We start from the raw sequence: 23,202 nt of genomic DNA, 5'->3' as shown, positions 1-23,202 counted from the left end.
GAATGATCCAGATACCTTAAAAAAACTAAAAAAAAAAACCCAAAAAACAACTAAAATAGAACAGATATCTAATAATTATATTATAAATAATAAAGGTCAAGTTTTGCCTCATGAAATCTATCTGTTTATATAATTGCATTCAGTTAAGATATAAAATATATGTTAGCATAAGCCTCAATCAAAATTGATGGAAAGTCATTATGCTAGAGTGCCAACACACATTTCACATGTAATACATCTGACATGAGTTATTTAATTACATTTGGATGACTGATGCTTCCAGGATCTATACCTAAAATACTTCATTCTTTGTTATTACAGTAAAACTGCAGACATGCTGAAGAGTCGATTATATTAGACATGTAAAGAAATTCTAGAAATGCCTAATCAATGGTTTCCCAATAAAACATAAATATAAAACTATTTGAGGAAAAAACCCAAACACAATGTTTGAAGAAGGTATCTGAAAGAAATCAATGCTCCATGGAGAAATGGTGATTCCAAGTCTGTATAGAGAAACAGAAGACAAACAGTGAACATTTTTATGATGGCAGGAAGAGAAGAAGCTATCAATGTTTAAGTAGTATCAGAAGGATGCAGGAATCATCTTGAAGGTTTCCCACTGATCAAAGATGCAACAGTTTGGGCATCAAAGAGAAGAAGAAGAACTATAACAGAATGAAACACAAAACAATAGAAAGTCAGAGTTCAAATAAAACAACAGTATTTACTTCCATGGTTCCTAGGGTATCAACTTATTTTAAAACTTGGTACATGTTAAGAATCAAGTAGTTTTCCCTCTAAAAGTTTTATTGTAGTTGTATACAGAGAATTTATAAGGGAACAGTCAAGAATGCCAGTTTAGGAAAAAAGTACAGGACAAATTTAGGAAGTCACCTAATTATAATCCCTAATGAAGTAATGAGTCATCAGTAATAGCTGTAAAAAGCATTAGAAAAAAGACTGATAGGGAACTTTATAATGTATGGATCAGGGTGGCAAGTGGAACAAGGATTGGGAGACAGTAGGAAATATACCTAATGATATGAAGAATCATTACCCTGAAAGAATTTGAATCTAATCAGTGCTGCAGATCTAACTACCAGGTTATAGAAAGTACAGGGGCCAGAAAAAAAATGTTTTAAAAAGATCATAAAGGTACAATCAGATAGATTCAAACTACAGAAAATCCTACAAGACCTGGTTTCTTCAAAAAATAATGACTAGCAAAAAAGAGAGAATTGCAATATTTATATTTTTAATGTAATAATATAGACTTGTTTGGATGCTCTTTTTTTTTTTTTTTTTGGTACTAGGGTCACTTAACTACTGAGCCACATCCCCAGTATTTTTCATTTTGAGATAGGGTCACATTAAGTTGCTGACTGCCTCCCTAAGCAGCTGAGGCTAGCTTTGAACCTGCAATCCTCCTTCTTAGGCCTCCCAAGCCACTGGAATTACAAGCATGCACCACCTCACCCAGCAATCTGTTTGGATTCCGATTTGAACAAACAAATCACAAGAGGGCATTTTAAGAATGGTACAATTTGAATATAGGCTAGATATTAGTTATATTAAAGATATTTTTATTTCATTTGATGTAATAGTGATAATGTAAGTTTATTAAAATGTGATTAAAAAAATTTAAGGTCTATGAGAATAAATCATACTATACATACAGAAATCCAACTAGGAGACTTAAATGTAGCAAAAATGAACAGACACACAATCCCTTCTCAAGAAAAACATTTCATCTTTCTGGTAGATATTGGAATTCCAAACTACTAAAATACTGTGTCAATGACTTCCTACCTTCAAAGGAAAATACTACACTTAACTCAGCTGGGTAAATGTCAGACAACTAAGTTTTGTTTCTGCTTCAGGATGCTTTTCCATTCAAAACATAAACACATACTCCATATATTATACTTTGAAATATCACAAACGTATATTATGTTACCATAAAAACTGTATTAGAAAACTTACACAGTAGTAGAATTGAAGAACAAACATGTTTCATGATTCTCTTCCTGAAGCACTGAATTTATTTTCTTTCCTGTAGCTTTACTTATAGATGTCTTAAGTTTCTTAGCTAGCTTTTTTGGTGTATTGGTTATGGGAGATTCTTCTGTACAGCAACTATACATTTCCACCTTTATCTGAAAGTCTGGTCCTGCTTCATTACTATAAACAAAGGCATTCATATTAGAAATTTAATTCAGTAGAAAATAAAATTACAACGTCCTTTGATGTTTCCATAACATTCAAAATCAGCATTTACAATGTAATGAGACAGAATCTTCCTGTTTATTTAGTATCTAAATAATCTAAGCATGTCACTACAACTTTCAGAGCTATCAGCTTCTAAAGTAAGACAAACTTAACTCAGTAAAACAAATGTATAAAGGCATATTACTTTAAAAGAATAAAATGCTATGGTCATTCTGTTCCAATGCTATTTGTCCTTTTCAGGCCTTTAATACCACTGTTTTTAAGGTATTTAAATTACATGTATAACTTCTTGATATAATTGTTCCCCCCAAACAAAATCTGCTGAACCTTTAGTTTCTTTTTTTTTAAAAAAAATTATGACTCCATTTATATAAAATGTCCAGAAGGTAAAATTATAAACACAGAAAGATCAGTGGTTGCCTTGGGAATAGAGGGTAGTGGGGATTGACTACACACAGGTTTAAGGTAATGTTCAGGGTGATGGCGATATTCTAAAATTGAATTTGAACATTTAGTTTTCATTTCTTCTTCATAGTCACTTAGTCCCCTTACCACTGGGTATCCCATCCCCATTTCTGTGACCTAATAACTATAAACAACATTTCACTTTTTGGTTATATAGGAGAGAAAAATGTCACAAAGCTAACAGAAATGATAACACGTTCAGGCATAAATTCCTTGGGATGTGCTGTCTTGGTTATCTTTGTATTCTTAACCCAGCCTTGTGCCTGGAACTAGAAGGTACTCAATACACATTTATTAAACTCATATGAAGAAATTCTGCAATTTGAGCAAATACTAAGATTGGCTTTGCCTATTTTCAGACACAATGAACTACCTTTAGCATAAAATATTGTGGTGGTGTTACTAACAATAAAATAACTTAAGACTGCAAAAGAGGTCTGTCAGCAACAGATGTTGCCTGCAGACAGAAGGTCTAACGGTCTCAAAGATTTTAGAAATGCAACATGAACTTTTTAAATGGCCAATCTATAGTTTGGATAAATCCAAGAAACAACTTCCAGATATTTTTATAGTTTATTATTTGGCAGCTTCTAAACATACAGTATTCCTGGTAATGACTAACAAATGTCAATATTTAGAGGAAAACCAGAGCTTCATAAATATTGAATACTTATTAAAAACAATAATCATAACAAAAAGCACATTTTTAAACATTTAGAACATTTGTCAGCAGTTATTTTTAGAACAATTTTAAATATTTACAGAATTTTAAAAAAATTATAAATCATGTGTTTTCTTCCCAAGTAATTCGTATTGTTCTTGAACCTTTGAAAAACAGTCTGATTTTTGGCTTTGTGGTAAAAATAAACAATAGCAAAGTGATGTGAAGAAAAGAGTCCCATTAACAGGATAATTTTTTCAGAAAAAAAATTTCTTAACAATAGTTGATAATGGAAATAAATATATTTAGATAACTAGGGAAAACATTTAGCCTCAATTATCTTAAGTATTAGGGGTTGTTTGAGAGGAGAGGGACCCTAAATAAATTCCTTTGGTTTAATACAGCTTATAAAAAGACCTGCATTACTACTAATAACTCAGAACAATACATTTTATTTTTCTGCACTATACAATTACTATGGGACACTGGACCAGAAGCCACAAAATATGGTTTGCTGTAGTCTTTCTAATGTTAGATCTGAGTGGCAAAACTAGTCCTCTGAATTCTCAGCTGAAGCTCCACAGCTAAAAATGGCAGAAACCATGTATATTGATTTTACTTAATAGTTCAGTAGATATTAACATTAATATATGAAGATAGTCTTTGAAAGCCTGAAAGAAACACAAATCCCATACTAATTTAGGCCAATTTGAAAGAGGGCAGGAAAAACTTATGTTGGTTAAAAATTATTTCTATGGCTACCTGTGGTGTTCTTTCTGGTTCTGTATTATGACCACAATAAAAAGAGCCTGTAAAAGAGCAGGGGCAATAAAAACAGCCCTGAGGATCACCCATTTTTTTTTTATTGTTTGGGAGTATATGAAAGAAGCGCACCATAAGAAAAAGAACACCCCCAAATTTACCAAAGTGGTTTTTCTTATGATTCATATTTCAGGAATATCTTATAAATGAATCTGTTTTACTGTTTTTTGTATTTCTGTAATTAAATTTCTTATTGAGATAGAAGAGTCTGTTTTATGTTCAAATTCATTCTATATCAAACAATGCTAAGTGAAATTCCATTCTAGTCATAGTTTAGTCAATAATGGAAATATATTTACTATAAAATGTTTTAAAATTTATCATATCCAATGAGTCAAATATTCACTGCTAATATTCATTATAAGATTTCCATTTTATTTTACATCATAAATTTGCATATGAAAAATGGCCTCATTTTGAATAAAGTAAGACTACAATGACCCAATAAATAGACCTTCATCCAAAGGCTCCCAAACTAAAATTCTTTAAGAAAACAAACAAACCCAGAAAGAAAAAAATCTTCATAGATACTTTCATTCTTTGAAGATTAAAGATACTTACAATATTGTTACATTTTCAAAACATATATCTGTGATTGTTTTATCCACAATCACCATGTCAGTATCAAAAACTTCAGCTCCCATTTTGAATAAACAAAAAATGGCATAGCGCTGTGATCCTATAGAAGACAACATTTTAAGCAGCAATACATACAAGAAATATTAACATTGTCTTAAAATCATTTGAAAATGAAAAGTATCAGCTTAAATATTTGTTAATAGATTCTAATTTTCATACATTGTATATTGTAACCTTTAACCTGTTTTAATAGCTATTCTGTCAGTATACAGTAATACCTTATTCAACTAACAAATATCTTTAAACCAAAGAGTATTAAAAAATTAAGTTAAACATAAAGAACTCTAAAGGACTATCAGCAGGCTAAAGAAACAACCAAAATCATGAACTTTATTACCAGAAAACTCTTAACTCTTAATTAATAACGAATTTATTGTTATGTACACGCTATCACTTCTGTCATTTTGGTCCCCAAGTTTATTTAAGAAAAAAATGTTTTTTATTAGAAGAGGTTAAGAGTAGACACATTAACAACAGCAAAACATTTTCCACCAAACTAAAAGCAAGGGAGGAAACCACAAAAAAATAAATAAATAAATTAAAAGTAGACATGGGAACACAAAAAACATAGCTGCTAGGCCTTTTAATTTGGTGATGTTATAAAAGTATTAGGTGATTAAAGGGCTAAATCCTCATTATTGAGAAACCAGCTCTTTAGAAAAACTTATTCTCTATAGAAATCAGATTTACTTAATTCCCACATGCATTCCTTTGAAAAATAAATTATATTTCCTAATTGAATAACAAACACTAAACTGATTTTAAATTCTTCATATAAAACTAATTATGCTCAATATGATTCAGTTTTTCAAGTATGAGGAACAAAGCCATCACAATAGACAAAAAGATAAAGGATTATCACATCTTTTCTCTTTGCCTCTAACAACGAGAAATCATTTGAGGTTAATTTCCATGACCTAAGCAATACGAAGATGTGTGAAGACCATATAAAGTCATAAAATGCTGAAGAAGAAAAAACATCAGATCAAGCTAAAAATCTTTCTTTATTACATCCTGTTAAATAATCTGAAGTAACAAAATAAAGCAGAAAAGATCCCCCAGATTCTAGTCAAAGAAATGTTGCCTTTACCTTTATTCTGTGAGCATTTTTTTTTTTTACTTCCACATTTTCCTTCCTGTCTCACCACCCTGAACCCATTAGTTACTATCCTTGCATAGGTTCTGATAAACAACTAAAAATTACATTTGCTGTGCATCATATCTTAATTAGTCAAAAGGAACAACATATTTATATTAAAAATCAGAAAACAGTTCAACAAGATTCTGGTTATTCTGTCAAATGACGTCAATTTATTTATTCACTAAAGGTAACTTCTCAATTACAAATTAAAATCTTACATACGTTCTTTGCTGCTGAAGTGATCAGAGTCTTTCCACATTAGTGGTATTCGAACATCTACAAATAAGGTGGAAAATGACAAGTAATAATTCAGTAAGTTTTATTTATTACAGTGACCTGAACTTCTGAATTCTATGACAGATTCTGATCACTGAAACCAAAATGAAATGTATTATATAACAGCAAATTTTCTAGTTACTTTTTATGATTTGTACATGGACTAATTATTTACACGCTTATTTATTTATTTTTGTGGTAGTAGAAATTGAATTCAAGGGTGCCCTACCACTGAGCCATATTCCTAACCCTTTGAGATGGGATCTTGCCTAGGCTGGCCCTGAACTTGCAATCCTACTGCTTCAGGCTCCACAGTCTCTGGAATTAGAAGTGTATGCTATTATATGCCCAGCCTAGTTTGTACTCTTAAAAGCTATTTTATATGTCTGAAATTCTGAAGCATGTGAGGTGAAAATATAAACATTCTTATAAGAATAATTGTTCTGGCTCTACATATATACCCTTTTCTTCCTCACTGATTTATGATGTTATATTTATTAGATATGCCATTCTGAACAAATGTTGCCAGGCTATCCACTTTATGGATTCAATTAGATCATTTATCAATTGCTAAATATCCTAAAATCAATACCATAATATTATAACTATTGTTCCTTTATATTCTACTTCAGAAATAGGTTTTTTGGAAGCATTTTATGCTAATTTCATTATATGAATTTTCTTCCCAAGTGTTTCATTAGTACTATATTCTATTATCCATATTAACTTGGAAACTAATAACTTAATAACAGTTTGTCTTTACATACAGTAGTATATTTAAGGTTACATTTTAACAAAGGTTATCACTATGTATTTAATGGTTTTGTTTTTTGTTATTTTCATTGTAAAGTAGATCTTTTTTGCCATTATATTTTTTAGTCAGCTATTTCTAGTTTTGAAATTGCCATTTTTTATATTTATCTTAAATCCAGCCACTTTTTACTAAATTATTAATTCAAATAGTGTTTCAGTAAATTCCCTTAGGTTTTTTAGGTCTGCAATCCATTATCTTCAAATATTCAATTTGTCTATTCATTTTCAATAGTTTCATCTTTTATTATTTTAGCCAGAATTTCCAAAATGGTGTTAAATTATATTGACATAATAGACATTGTTATTTTGTTCTTGATTTTAACGAGAATGATTTTATTATTTTATAATTATTATTTAGCTAATGTCCTGTCAAAGAGCCCACTCTTGCTTGACCACAGTTGCTGACTCATTTCATTTCATAACTGTTCTTGTTCGCAGCTGTTCTTACTCTGTTTGGGTAGGATTAACTATTTACACTATCATGGAAAGAACATGGACCCTGACTTCCTTTGCTGTATACCCATAGCCTGTGGGTCAATCTCACCCTTTCCCAGGCCTATCTATGTAAGCTCTGTAAGGTAGACATTTCTTATCAATTTTCTAGGTGGTCATGTACTGTTGAGACAACAAAGAATGTATAACACATTAACTATGTTTCCTAATTCAGCTCCAATGAAGGAAGTTCCTTCCAGATTCTTGCAATGGTTGACTCCATTTTAATTTAGAATATTCTTACCTTTGTTTTTCTTAAGTCTTCATAGAAATTTAGTAATAAACCAAGAGAGTCAAATTAGGATAGTTAACTTAAAAGTATCAGATCCTTTAAGTCTATTAAAGATATTTTCTAAAGGGAAAATTGAGGTACTAGGAAATTGATTTGGTTTAGTCATTGAAAGAGTAGTTAGTAAAAAACATGAGACAATTACCACAGTGTTATTATTTGGTGCTCAGCAGAAAGAATCAAGATAAGCTTATTATTCTTTTTACATTTGTAGAGATCTGGCCAGTGCGTGGTGAAGCTGAAAATGGAAAATCCAGTTGTCTCCTGACAATGAAAGTAATCTCAGAAACATTATGAAACTTTGCTGCAAATTTATTTTGGCCAAAATAAAAGTCACATTTTCATGCCCATGGCAAGAGAAAATGGAATTACAAAGGTAAATTTGTTTTTTAGTTCATTGTTTTTATAAATATACATACAAGACATAATTTAGTCTAGGTTAAGATAAAATTACCTATGTATTCCATCTCTTGAGAGTTTTGGTTCTTTAATTTAATTTAAAATTATCTTTTGAAAGAAGGAACACATGCATAAATAAGTTCAGATATGTGAATGTCTGTAGTCATGAAGGTTTTGTTCTTTTATTTTAAATGCTTTAATTTAGTCTCCCTTCTAAATATATAGTTAATTCTAATATCATGAATTGCAGCAGTCTATGAAATGACAAGAAATGTTGAATCTATCATGGAATTTGAATGTTCAATAGCAATTTAATATATCTCATTTGTATAGTGAATAGTGCCATATTAGAAGCGAAACAAGGATTATGCTTTAAGTATTTATAGAAAATCCCCTTCAAACATCTATCATATTTATTAAGATTAAAATGTTTAAACTTAGAGAACTATTATATAATTGTAATGTTTGGCAGCTAAAGGATACAAGGAGATATAAAACATGTTTCATGTCAGTCTTACAATCTGAAAGATGACAACATGAATATAAATAACTATAAAACAAGCAACAGATTTCTCAATATAGTTTAATTCTTTTTCTGAAAATTTTTTTGCTTAGCTGCTGGAAATTTCTGATTTTAGCCAAAAATGTCCTAAATAAAGTGCAGGTCTTTTCTTTCTGGATGATAATGTCTGTTTAGCCATAAAGTGAATGGTGAAGCTGGAAATGGAAAACAGTTCTTTAAGTGGCAGGGGCTGAATCGTAGCAGCAGACTCCCTAATACAATGCTTTTGGCCAAGGAAATAAACCACTTATTTCTTAAGGACTGATAGAGGTCCTATTGTTTCCAAAATGTACTGATGAGATAATATTTGTAAAAGTGCATTTTCTTAACAGTGTACACATGAGTCAGTCATGTATTCACTTAATCTGAGGCATCTCCATTGTCTTATAGTTTCCTTAACACTTGGAGAAACTGAGACTACACAGCATAAGTGCCATCTAGTGGTAAAAGGTCTCCTAACTGTATTAATAACTCAAAGGAAACATTTCTAACAGGGGAGGGTTTGTAGTTGAACAAATATGTTGAAGAAAATTTAATTCTTTCACAAGAATTTAGATGTCTGCCACATAGTGTGTGTCAAAAACAGGAGAAATGTCTGCTTAAAGCAAATGGCTTCTGTATAGGAGTAATGGAAGATGTGGCTAAGAAAAAGAAGAGAGTCAGAAAGGAAAACAGGGAAAAGTTTGGTCTTCATCCTACAGGCAACAAGAGTCATCCATTCAATGAATTTCACTGAGCAATTTCTATGCACCAAGCACTATACCAGCTAGCTTATAAGTATAAAATGATAAACAAAATAAACAGTTCCAACCCCATGAAACTCTTGGTCTAGACAATCATTAAAACAGAAAAGGAATGGTATCAATCAATTTGAGTTTGCAGCCCAGCTCTGCCACTTACAGCAAGTCACTTAACCTCTGAATCTATAGAAAATGAGAATAATTATCCTACCTATTTTACAAGGCTTCCCCAAGAAAAAAAGCACAATATATGTAATGTATAAGACTTCTTTTTTGAGGGGGAGGGTGTCTTTCATTCTTTCTTCTTCTTCTTTTATGTGTGTGTGTGTGTGTGTGTGTGTGTGTCTGTGAGTGTGTGTGTGTGTACATGCGCACTGTTAGGATGGAAGCCAGGGCTTCCTCGCACATGTCAGGCAAGTGCTGTACCTCTCAATTATATCCCCAGACCAGCTCCTGAAACATTTTATTTTCCCACACCATAAAGTTCTATTCAAATGTAGAGCATAATGATTAAAATAGATTTATATCAAATATTCAGATACATGTATGAAAAGTAAAATGAAGAGACTGGAAATCGAGAATAAAAACTCACCAACTCTAGTTATTTAATACAATGTATTCAGCAATATAAATATAGCATACCTGATATGGCAACCTTTCCTTTGCAAGCTGTTCTTTCTTTATTTTCAGAATTCATATCACTGTCAAAAGAAAAATTCTAATAAACAAAAAAACTTTTCTAATAAGCAACTGTTTCAAAAAACCTTTTAAAAATGCCTAAATATTAAAATATATACCTATGAATAATCACTTTGTTAATGTAAACTATTTGACTGAAACTTCTTCAAGATATTTAGTCAACAACTAACAATTATTAAGAGAAATACATAGAATCATTCTCTTTTTCGTATAAACTTTGTATTCCTTGATGATTGTATACTGGTCTCTCTAAAATGAAACTCTTTTGTTGCATTTATAAATGAGATAAACAATATTTGTCCAGGTCCCCATTACCTGGAAATGACTATTCCATAAATTACATTTCTAGCTTACTAAGTATAGTGGCTTGAAAAAGTTAACATATTTCCCAATCACATGATGTGCTACTCAAAAGAATACCTCACTCATCTTTATAGAATCTGAAAAACATCCAAAAATTATTCTCTGCTATGTTTCTATGCAGTCAATATCAAAGAACTAAATGTCAAAGAACCAAACGTATACTAGGGCAAATAATAAATTGAAAAAGGAAGACTCTATAGAGAGAACAAAATGTGGAGAGAAAAGTCTGACTATGCCAATAGAAAAAAGTTTCAAAGAATATTCTGGGAATATAAGACATTTGCAAATATAATTAAGAATATACTATCATAAAAAATCCTTCAAAATCAATAATAGTTAACTCCTACTAGATCATAACAACTCCCAATCCTTAAATATTTCCCCAATATCCTTTTCCCTAATAACCTGCATTTACAGATTAGTATTCCATTTCTTTTTTTTTAAGTAGGAGAGTTTTATTGAGTTAGTATTCCATTTCTAAGGCAATACTTCTAAGAGTATTTTTGTATTATTTTTGTCCCTGTTCAACTTGATTTGTCAATTAACTGTCAGCTAATTAGGTAATTCAAATATATGATGAAAACTTTCCATTTGAATACTGTTTGATTCTAAGAGTTTCTGGGAAAAAAAATTGGGTCAGAATTTGAAGTGGAAAGTTATTTAATTTTTAGAAGAGGATCACACCAACTCATTGCCCTCTGCAGGCTTATTAAAAGGACTATCTATTCATATCATGCATCCAATTTGTAAATAAAATATATCGTTTTACTTTTTTACTCCCTTTATGGATTAAACATAAAAGTATCAGAGTTGGCATATAGTCCAAATGAGCTAAAATAATATACTGACATGTTTTAAGTTGTTAAGTTTACATGAGACATTTATAGAATCATACCCAATGTATGATTAAAATAATATATTAGATTCAAAGTCATATATTCTCAGAATCCCATCTAATTACTTTATGCTCATGCCTGATATTTTGGGAATTTATGTAGTTAAAAATATCAGTACTCTATTTCAAAATAATGTTTCTTTGAATCACAAATTTAAAAGTCGAGTTTGACATTAAAATGTGTTATGTTAAAGAATATCATGCTTATTGCTTCATCATGTGGTGAAAAGTTCATCTGAGGAGTTCTTATATATTTTGGAGAAATAACATACTAAAAGGACCACTAGGAATCAAAACACAAATCTCAGTGTCCTCAAACTGGTACAAAAATGCTATACAAATATGGTTGTCTGGCATTTGTAAGCAATAACTTTAAAAGTCAGCTTTTATATGAGCAATACATAATAAAAATTCTTAAAATATTTATTTCAGTGAAAAAATGCAAGGAAGCTCTAAAATGATGGTACCTAAAGTTTATGGAGTAGGTCTATATTTTGCCAGAGTTGAGATCCATTATGTATTATTAAATTGGATTACATTTGAGGCTTTGGCAGGCATGTGAAATTCTGAAATACTACAACCACCAAAAAGAAAACTTGCTGAATATTTACAAGAAGAAAAATTCCCTCTTCAAACTACCTAACCACCTGGCAGAGTACAGCTTTCTTCCCTGCAATTATAAATTATTTGCATAGGCATTTCCAGAAGCATTCACAGCAAACATATTATACACAAATATAATCAAACTATAATATAAATCAAATTAACCATATAATCTTACAGAATAATTTTCTGGATTTTAAAAACATGAGAGGAGGAGAACTCAGCCTCAATTTTCTGAAGCTTAACTTTATTTTCAATTCAAATAATTCCCCAAACTGTTATTAAGGGCACTAAAAGGTGATGTTTTTCTAATTAATCCAAATTCACAATAAAATTGTGAAACATTATCTGTTTAATAATGTGCTGCTGCAGTTCAGTTTGCTACAGTTAAATAAATACTTGTAGAAAATCTGCAATGTTAATGCCAATTCTGAATTCTATGATTAGAGAGCCAGCCTGAGGAAAAAGCAAATAACCACAAATTACTAAAAGAATTCACAAATAAATAATAGTGTGCTTTATTCATATGAACCTAGTTTGAGGCATGATTTTGGTGAGGCTTGTAAATGCTAACTTATAAGATCAACATATAAAAGACAAATTTTTAATTGTATTTTATTACTTATATTTCTGCCTGTAGGTAAATAAAATGACCAAAAGAGGGTGCCAATCTGCCACTTTGTTGCTCAAATATCTGTGTTAAAATTGACTGAGTAAACACAGATTATCCAACTTATTGTTACATAAGGGAATTTAAAATTAACAAGTTATAATGAGAAATAGCACAATGATAAAAGTATTTTACATTTTCATAATTTAATACTTAAAGAATTCTAAATGGTATTCTATTATTTGAAAAGAGGTTATAAAATCCTTCACTTTTTATACAAGTAAATGAAAACAGAAATGTTTAGCATGGAATTTTAACCTTTCTTAAAACCATGTGGTATAAATTAATAGCTTCAGAAATATCTTAAATTCTACTCCAAATGTGATATGTTTTAAAACAGTAATGTTTGCAAATGCATATTTCATTATAGAACTACTAACATAATTTTTAACTTCCAATCTACACTTTTTAATTTATAGTACAAAAGCAATAAACTAGGAAACTGAAGTATAAAAAAACAAGTATAGTCATCTCATAAAACTTGCAAGATTATTTTAGCATTATTCAAAATATCACAATTATGTTGAACGACACACATAATTAAGTACTATAAATGACTCTAATTAGCATTTTTTTAAAGATAGACACAATATCTTTATTTATTTATTTTTATGTGGTGCTGAGGATCAAACCCAGTGCCTCACATGTGCGAGGCAAGCGCTCTAATGCTGAGCTATCCCCAGCCCCTATTTAGCATTATTTTTACAAAGCCAAATAAAGCATTTCAGAATTTAAGTCAACAAGAGATGGATTGGGTGGGGTAGGGGACATGGATGGATAGATGATATTGCTAAGATGTAAGATCTGCGAGTATAGAGGGATTTTTCAGTCCATCTATTTTGTTTTTTGCTATGTAACAAAATATCTGTTCTACAGCTCAGTGCTTTCTATGGCACTAGTGAATGAGTACTACTGTTGAATAAACTGAAATAAGGATACGGTCATTTTGATGGAACAAACAGTAGGATCTGGACTCAAGCCTTAGGTTTGGATTTCAGGCATTAATTACTGGTTAAGTTCACAAGTTGCTGTTAACCTCTTAACTTTATTAGCCTTATTTATAAAATGGGGAAAATATCTAGCTCACAGAGCTACTCAACGACTTCATATTTTAAATGTATCATATGTCTTTCTTTAAAATATTACACAAATAAAAGAATTACTGGGATTTTTGGCCCAAGTGTTTATCTTTGGGCTTACACAGAAAAGGCACTAGATCATTTGCCAAAGTAATCAGAGTTTGACTTGCCAGTTCTTGTAAAATAATGGTGGCCATCAAAATCTGATTCTCTTTACTCATTCTACAAAAGCCTTCAGATAAATAAAGAAAACAAAATCACCTATAGTTTATACTGAGGATATAACTAAAAAACAGAGACTACTATCAAGCATCAATTTTACATAATGGGGGAACTACCATCTGAAACCATCAAAGCAAGCTCATGGAGGCCTTACCTATGGAAAGAGTTAGGTGACTACTCTCTTAAAAGAGGAGAGAATTAGGTAAAAGACCTGATGAAAACCGTAGCATTAGTTAGGGTGAGTTGAAAGGAAGGGGTTGAAAGCAGGTTAAAAATCCAAGGAAACCAGAGTATTGAAGAATCAGAAAATCAACTAATCAATATCCCAAGTCATCTTTTATTAAAGAAATAGCTCTTCTTTTTTCTACTATCCCCCCTCCCCTCCCCTCCCCTCCCCTTTTCTCTCTACCCCTTCTACTGTAAATCATTTCTTCCATTTGTATTATCTTGTCTTACCCCTCCATTACATATTTCTTGATATATCATATTTCACATTTTGATTCAAGTGGGTTATGCACTCCCATATTGCCCCTTATACAGATTGCAGATTCACATCAGTTTCACTTCCATTGCTTTACATATTGCCATCCTAGTGTCTGTTGTATTCTGCTGCCTTTCCTATCCTCTACTATCCCCCCTCCCCTCCCCTCTTCTCTCTCTACCCCCACTACTGCAATTCATTCCTCCCCCTTGTATTATTTTTCCCTTTCCCCTCACTTCCTCTTGTATGTAATTTGGTATAAACCTGAGGGTCTCGTTCCATTTCCATGCTATTTCCCTTCTCTCTCCCTTTCCCTCCCACCTCTCAACCCTGTTTAATGATGGTCTTCTTCTTGTGCTCTTCTTCCCTAGTCTGTTCTTAATTACTCTCCTTATATCAAAGAAGACATTTGGCATTTGTTTTTTAGGGCTTGGCTAGCTTCGCTTAGCATAATCTGCTCTAATGCCATCCATTTCCCTCCAAATTCTATGATTTTGTCATTTCTTAATGCAGAGTAATACTCCATTGTGTATAAATGCCACATTTTTTTTATCCATTCGTCTATTGAAGGGCATCTAGGTTGGTTCCACAGTCTTCCTATTGTGAATTGTGCTGCTATGAACATCGATGTAGCAGTGTCCCTGTAGCATGCTCTTTTTAGGTCTTTAGGGAATAGACCCAGAAGGGGGATAGCTGGGTCAAATGGTGGTTCCATTCCCAGCTTTCCAAGAAATCTCCATACTGCTTTCCAAATTGGCTGCACCAATTTGCAGTCCCACCAACAATGTACAAGTGTACCCTTTTCCCCACATACTCGCCAGCACTTATTGTTGTTTGACTTCGTAATGGCTGCCAATCTTACTGACTGCAGAATACATCAGACTGACAGCAGAATACATCAGACGCTAGAAAGGCAATATGTCAATCAATGGAAGGGTAACTGATGTGATACAGCAATCTGTATACGGGGTAAAGTTGGGAGTTCATAACCCGCTTGAATCAAACTGTGAAATATGATGTATTAAGAACTGTGTAAGGTTTTGAACGACCAACAATAAAAAAAAAAAAAAAAAAATGTATTTTGAAGATTCCAAAAAAAAAAAAAAAAAATGGGGTCAAAGAAAATGGAATATTTTCAAGTATATACATATCTACATTAAACATTGACTATAAAAAAAAAAAAAAAGAAATAGCTCTTCACTGTTCTAAAAATAGAAAACATTATTTAAGAAACCAAGTAAGCACTTCTAATAATGTCCCACCCCCACTCCTAGTCACTGTGAAAATCCTACATATTTCGTTAGGAACAAAAAAGAACCCTAATATCTATATAAAGCCACTATAGGACTGGAGCGGGGCCTCAGTGATAGAACGCCTGCCTTGCCTCTGTGAGGCACTGGGTTTGATCCTCAGCACCACGTAAAAAATAAAGATATTGTGTCCATCTGCAACTAAAAAAAAAAATATTTTTTAAAAAGCCACTATAAATACAAGTAGAGAATCAAACATCTTTAGCTGACAAAAATACTCCACCAAACCTACCTTCACAATATTATTAGAACACAATATTTCAAATGAATTAAGTGCAGTTAAACAAGTTATTGCACATGTAGAATCAAGAATGCACACATGATTTCAAGGACCTGAAATCTGAAACCTTAGACTAGTAAAGGATAAAAAATAGGCAGATACACAAACAAGAAGTAAGAATAAGGAAGAAGTTGGAAAAAAATCATTTTTGAAATGAACATTAAAATATAAGATACCCAAATATAAACAGATATAAGTAAAAGTACACTAAAGGGTGTAGTGGAAGGGAAGGTAAAGAACCAAATGTGCAAAAATGAAATTATGTATTAAAAAGAAAGTAGGGAAGGGGGAGGCATGGGAAAAAAAGAGGAACTATGATTGGGCAAAGGGGAGGGAGACAGGGGGAGAATGTAGGGGGACAGGAAAGACGGTGGAATGAAATGGACATCATTACCCTACGTACATGTAAGACTGCACATAGGGTGTGATGCTACATTGTGTATAACCAGGGAAATGAAAAGTTGTGCTGAAATTGTGTACAATGAATCAAAATGCATTGTACTATCATATATACCTAATTAAATTTTAAAAAAAGAAATTGATAGTAACAGAAGATAGGCAAAACAAGACCCAATTCAAGTGTAACTGGAAGATCTCCAATAAGAAAAACAAAATAATAAGATAGAATTAATAATTTATTTTATAATATAGGAAAATTTTTTGAAAATAAGAAATGAATCTGCATTATTGAATGGGCCCTAAATGAGCCAAATGGGTCAGCATTAAACATAACCCATTAAAATGATCAGACGTTAAGGATTAAAACAAAACAAAGAAGTTATTTTCAGTTTCCAGACCAAAAAAAAAAAAAAAAGTAATTTATAAAAAAAAAAAAGTTTAACATGAGATATTTTTAATAGCAAGACAACATGTAATAAGGTTTTCAAGAAATCCATGGAAAGAAAGAATTGGCTAAAAAATTTATAACCAGCCAAACTGCCTTTTAAGTAGCAACATTAAAGAAAAATACTTCAAACATGTTAAGACTGTAAAGAAAACAGTCCTTATATTGAGAAATTTACTAGCTGATGAGCTCTCTTTCAAAAGATGACGATTTTAGAAAGTACAATTTACAAGAACAAGTAGTGAACATTATACATATTTAGTTTCAGATCAAAGACTAAACAAAGGTAGAAATATGAATTTAAGATTAGCATATGAATATTATCCACTGTACCAAAGCAGAAATAACCCAATCTTGAAAAAGTAGAAGGAGAAAAGGGAAAATAGTAAAGGGAACACACATTAAACTTTGTAATAAGTGGAAACAAATAATACTATTTTTAAAGCAGAAAAAAAATAAATTCATAGAAGATAATGTAAGGGGAAAAAAAACTAAGGGCACTGGTATTATCTCACTATATAAAATCTTTATATCAAGTTATAGCAATTACCAAACTGTTAACTCTCCCAGAATTAAAAGTAATTTTAAAAAGCAAAGAAAATAGACCATATGATAAAAGACAGATAATAAGTAAAATATACAGTTAACATAAAAGAATATGAAGGAAACTGAAATAAAATACATCAGACATATTAAATATAAATGGATTTAATTTTCCCATTAAAAGGATTTTCAGTTTGGCTTATAAAACATAAAGTCCAAATGCTATGGAGGAAAACTGTAGTAGCTACCCTGAATGAATAACTCATGGGAGAATTCCAAGCAGGCCATAAAAAACCCACAAGGCAGAAGCCAAGAGGCTGCCTCCTGTTTTTGGACTGGTCCTGCCCATGTTCTCCCTCGATTACACTTTCATTTCACTAAATAAACCCTTCCTGCTTTTTCTGTCTAAAAATACATAAATAAGTTAAACAAGTTATTGCACATATAGAATCAGCTCTCACCAAATTCTATAAGAAACACACCTTCAAATTTGATTTAGAAAGGCTAAAAATAGAGAGATAGTCAAAGATATATTACACAAATGCAAACAATAAGGAAGCAGAGGTTGTGGTATTGTTACCAGGCAAGGCAAATACAGGTCCAAAAGCATTACATGAGATAACAGCAACAAAAGACACTTTATAATGCTAGAGACTGCAACTGCCAATGACGATAATCCAAGTACCTCATGTACCAAATGTTAGATTACATCTTCATGAAGCAGAAAATGCAGGAGACAGAAGGTCAAAGACAGCAGGGCTTGAAAAAGAAATTTAACCCATTTAATAGATGATATTTCAAGCGGTCAAAAACAAGTAAGGTTAGGGAAGACAGATCTTTTGAACTTTGTATCCCAATAAAATATAACTTCAAAAGCCAATAAGACAGTCAAGAAAATTAAGTCATAAAACTTCAAGATATTCCATAAAGTAGAAAAAATAAAAATGTATTCCATCAAGATATAATTAAATGGATTCATCTTCTGATAATGGCAAAGTAGCTCAGATTGAAGAAATCCTTCTTCAGAAAACAATATAATAGAAAAACTATTTTAAAAATAACTACTTGAAAAGAACTGCAAGTGCCCTAAAGCAGGTAGTAATTGGAAAAGAGTCAAAACTGGGAAAAGGGAATGGCACTATGGAATATACACATAGTAGAATAATACTTATCAATAAAGAGGGGGAAAATAATATACATGACCAATTTCACAAGTACTATGTTGAAACATTCCATTTACACTATGCTACAGAATAGGCAAAATAAACATGTGGTTGAAAATAATCAAAAGACTGGCAGCCTCTTGAGGGACATAGAAGCAAGGACTATTGGGAATTGGGAAGGAATACATGGAAACAGGACATAGCCCCGAAATGCAATGAATTCAAAGAGAAAAGAAGTAAAACACAAACAGAAATAACCCAGTTTATGAAATTAATACAGAGAGACAAAGATTATTTCAAGTAATTTTTGAATAGTTGCCTGTTCTATGTTGACACACATGTATGTATATGTATATACTCACAAATATGCACATATGTACATGTACACACACCACACACACAAGAACTAAAGAATTTAACTTTTAATTGCATTGTAAAAAAGTAAGATGAAGTAATGGGTGGATAGAGAAAGAGATATAGGATAAGGCAAAAAAGCAAATACGGCAAAATGTTAATTATACAACCCATGTGGCAAGCATGTAGGTCCCCACAGTATAATTTTTCTACTTTTTTGTATGTTGGAAATTCTTCATTATCATTTCTGTATGTTGAAAAAGAACTATAAAGAAATCCTGAATTTGCCTGGATAGGTTTACCACCAGGAATACTGTTCTATAGTTGTCAAACTAGTTTACATAATCATTGTATAAAAATAAAAAAAATATTACTGTTATTGGCAATAAAGATTTTCAGCATAAGAGAAGAGAAATAGAAATAAAAAACAAAATTAATTTAAGAAAACAAAGGCCTATCGATATCAATGTAAACTCGTGATTTAAGTCTTTTTTTTTTTTTTTTTTTTGTAGCTATGTCCACTGAAAAGTCCTAGAATCAGTGGTACCCAGACTTTGCTTTCAGAATTCATTAACCATTAAAGGGAACCAGAACTCATAGAAATGGCTGACTCAAGTCCTGGAGCAGGGAAAACACAAGACAACTTTGGTCTTTTTTGTGTGTGTCAAAAATACAAGAAGTTCTTAAAGACTACAGGAGAATGCTGAAGGAACTCCCACTAAACAAGAAGAGGAACCATCCTTAAATGGGCTGTCTCAACTATGAGTACCCGCAAAGCTCCAGGCATTAATCCTCATAGTTAGCCTATGAAGTGAGGAATGATTTCAAATCTATTTTACCAATAAGAAGAACTACACACTGTCCCAGTTTCCAAAGTTCACAATCTGATTGAAACGATGTACTTATAAACAGCTCCCAGAAAGTAATAAGTTATGGTATAATATTCACAATTCAGATGCTACCAGAACCAGGAGGAAGCAAGTAATAATTTTTTGAGTCCTTATTCTGGACATGAAAGAAGAAACAACCACCTTTTGAATGGAATTATCAAGGAATCCCTGATGCTGCCATTAGTGTCTCAGAACACAAGGGATTTTGCCAAGTGGGAATGGAAGACAGTCACTTTAATATAAGGCCCTGGAGACAAGAAAATGAAAGAACTATTTTGGAGATACATATCAATCAATAACTAGAAATTGAGAGATAAGACTATGAAAAGTTTGGAATTAGACTACAAAGATCCTAGAATGCCTATCCAAAAAATTTTAGTAAATGGAAACTATTAGCTGTTTTTTGAGAAGTGGATTGAAACAAGTCTTTTAAGTAGACATACCTAGTAGCAATAGTATGTAGGGAAGAAGTAAAGGGATAGTCTAATTAGCAAGTTAAAAGGCTACCAAATTGACAGATTGTTATAAACAAGCCATTCCATGCTCTAAACAGAGGCAGGAAGCCATCTGTGCTCTCATCTAACTACCTAAAATCTACACAATCTAGAAAAATTTGTGCATCCACTTTTTTTGGATCAGTCTAACTTCACTGTGAGTTATAAATAAAGCTAGGTATATTTTGCTTATTCAGGCATAAAAAATATAAGGCATTTCATACCTAAATACAGTTTAGAACAATGTTTTGTTATAGTATTAGAACATTACATTAATCAAACCCTTAGCCAGTTATCAATATTTTCAAAAGATATGTGGTTTAAAAAATATCACTGATCTCCCAACTGGAGTGTCGCATCTAACTACAGTAAGATCACTTTTTCAAGGATGATATAAAAACTAGCACAAAATTAAATTGCCAGACATGGTGGCAACTCAAGAGGATGTGGAAAGAGGATTGCAAGTTGGAGACCAGCCTCAGCAATTTAGTGAGGCCCTAAACAACTTAGTGAAAATCTGTCTCAAAATAAAAAATAAAAAGGGCAGGGAAACATCTCCACTGTTCTTGGATAATCCATGCTCATCTTTCACCCTAAGCCTTCATTTTTCTAATGGTTTTTCTTGGAATGCTGCTTTCTTCCGACTCACTTAGCTAAAATCTCTCCATCCTTCACGATCTACCAGAACTAGATCCAATTCTTAGACATTCTTTTATTCTACCATTTTATACTGATTTGATTCTCCTGTGGAAAAGTCTAATTTATTGTCTATATTAATTTTTAACTATTTAATCATAAAATTTTAGAAGCAGTAGACTAGTGTTCTTTTCATTAAAATGTTATTTAACTCTGACAGTAATACAAAAATGGAGTAGTAATATAAAACTAAGGAAAAGATTGCTGAGTACCTAAAGGCACAATATTAGCTGCATATACATTCTCCTGTGTTGACAAACTGCCTTCTTTTTAATATAGACACTCTAGCAGAGTGCTTAATAAGCATTCTTAGTGATTTCAATATATCCCTCTCAACAAGAGACAGGTAGGTCATCCAGACATAAAAAATCAATAAAGACACTTCTGTTAAGTGATAATTATAAATCAAATGTTCATATATGTGTGCGTGTGTGTGTATATGTGTGTGTGTGTGTGTGTATGTGTGTGTGTGTGTGTGTGTGTGTGTGTGTGTGTATGACAGACTATTTCCCCCAGCAATAGCTCAATATAGTTTCTTCTCAACAATCCATGGAATCTTTTCCAAAACAGACCATATTTTAGACACCAAGAAAGTCTTAGCAAATACAAAACAAACAAAACCAATATTATCCCATGCATCTTATCAGATTACAATGGATTGAAATTAGAAATCAACAGCAAGAAAATTTATAGAAACTACATAAACAGATGGAGATTGAGTAACACTTTTAAAAATGAGGAATGGATTATTCAGAAAATGAGAGAAGAAATTCTAAAAATTCCTAGAATCAAATGATACTATCGATACAATATACCAAAATCTCGGGGACACTATGAGGGTGGTACTAGAGGAAAGTTTATAGCTTTAGTGCTCACAATAAAAAAACGAAAACAAAAACAAAGAAACTGAAAGATCCCAAATAAATAGTCTAATGCTATATCTCAAGGCCCTACAAAAGCAGCAACAAACTAATTCCAAAACAAATTAAAGACAGGAATTAATTAAGGTTAGAGGTAAAATTAATGAAATAGAGAATTAAAACAATTAAAAAGCATCAAAGTAACATCGAGTTGGTTCTTTGAACAAATAAACAAGTTTGATAAATTCCTAGCCAAACTAACCAAAATAATGAGAAGATCCAAATCAACACATTAGAGATGAAAAAGGAGATTTCACAACAGACATTTCTGAAATCCAGAGGATCAACAGGAATTATTTCAGAAACTTATGTTCCAATAAATCAGAAAATCTAGAAAATACTGACAAATTTCTAAACACACATAACATACTCAATTTGAACCAGGAGGATACAGAAAACCTAAACGACCCAATATCAAGCAATAAGACTGAGCAATAAAAAAAAGAAAGAAAAAAAAAAGCCTTCCAACAGAGAAAAGCCCTGGACCAGATGAATTCTCATCTAGGTTCTACTAGACATTTAAAGAACACTATTACTCCTCAAATTATACCATTAAATAGAAAGGGAGAGAACACTCTTAAATTCTATGAAGCCAGTACCACCCTGCTACCAAAATCAGATGAAAACACATTGAGGAAAAAAAAACCAAAAAACTACAGAACAATATTCTTGATGAACAGAGACACAAAATCTTTAACAAAACACTAGCAACTGGGCATGGTGGTGCAGGCCTATAGTCAGGAGGTTCTGATCACAAGTTCAAAGCTAACCTCAAGAATGTAGCAAACACCTAAGAAACTTTTTGAGACCCTGTCTCAAAATAGAAAGTTAAAAAAAAAAGTGGGGAGAGGGGGGGACTGGAGATGTAGCTCAGTAATAAAAAAAATCCAACCTCACTTAAGAAGAATGTACACTACCAGGGATGCAAGGTTGGTTTAATATATATAAATCAATAAATGTAATTTATCACATCAATAGAATTTAGGACAAAAATCACATGATCATGTGATGCAAAAAAAAAGCCTTTCATGAATTCAGCACCCATTCCTGATAAAAACACTAGAGAAACTGGGGATAGAAAGAACATCATAAAGGCTATGTATGACAGATCCAACACTAACGTCATACTAAATGAAGAAAAACTGAAATTATTTTCTCTAAAATC

The 23,202-nt window shown here is 31.8% G+C and overlaps 1 protein-coding gene across 1 annotated transcript in view; it reads right to left on the bottom strand.

Annotated features, from left to right (window-relative positions):
* The window catches only part of Rtkn2 (rhotekin 2), a 75,457-nt gene that overhangs the window by 35,064 nt on the left and 17,191 nt on the right, over nucleotides 1–23,202 (bottom strand). Inside the window, exons 3-6 of the mRNA XM_005334309.4 lie at nucleotides 10,174–10,232; nucleotides 6,183–6,236; nucleotides 4,742–4,859; nucleotides 1,987–2,184 (exon numbers count right to left, since the gene is read on the bottom strand). Of these exons, the coding sequence (XP_005334366.1) occupies nucleotides 1,987–2,184; nucleotides 4,742–4,859; nucleotides 6,183–6,236; nucleotides 10,174–10,232 (429 nt within the window). The remainder of the gene's footprint in view (nucleotides 1–1,986; nucleotides 2,185–4,741; nucleotides 4,860–6,182; nucleotides 6,237–10,173; nucleotides 10,233–23,202) is intronic.

Source organism: Ictidomys tridecemlineatus, chromosome 1 (genome assembly GCF_052094955.1).
Source record: "Ictidomys tridecemlineatus isolate mIctTri1 chromosome 1, mIctTri1.hap1, whole genome shotgun sequence".
Lineage (NCBI taxonomy): Eukaryota > Metazoa > Chordata > Mammalia > Rodentia > Sciuridae > Ictidomys > Ictidomys tridecemlineatus.
The sequence above is the reverse complement of the archived record's forward strand: the minus strand, read 5'-3'. Positions and strand labels throughout refer to the sequence as shown.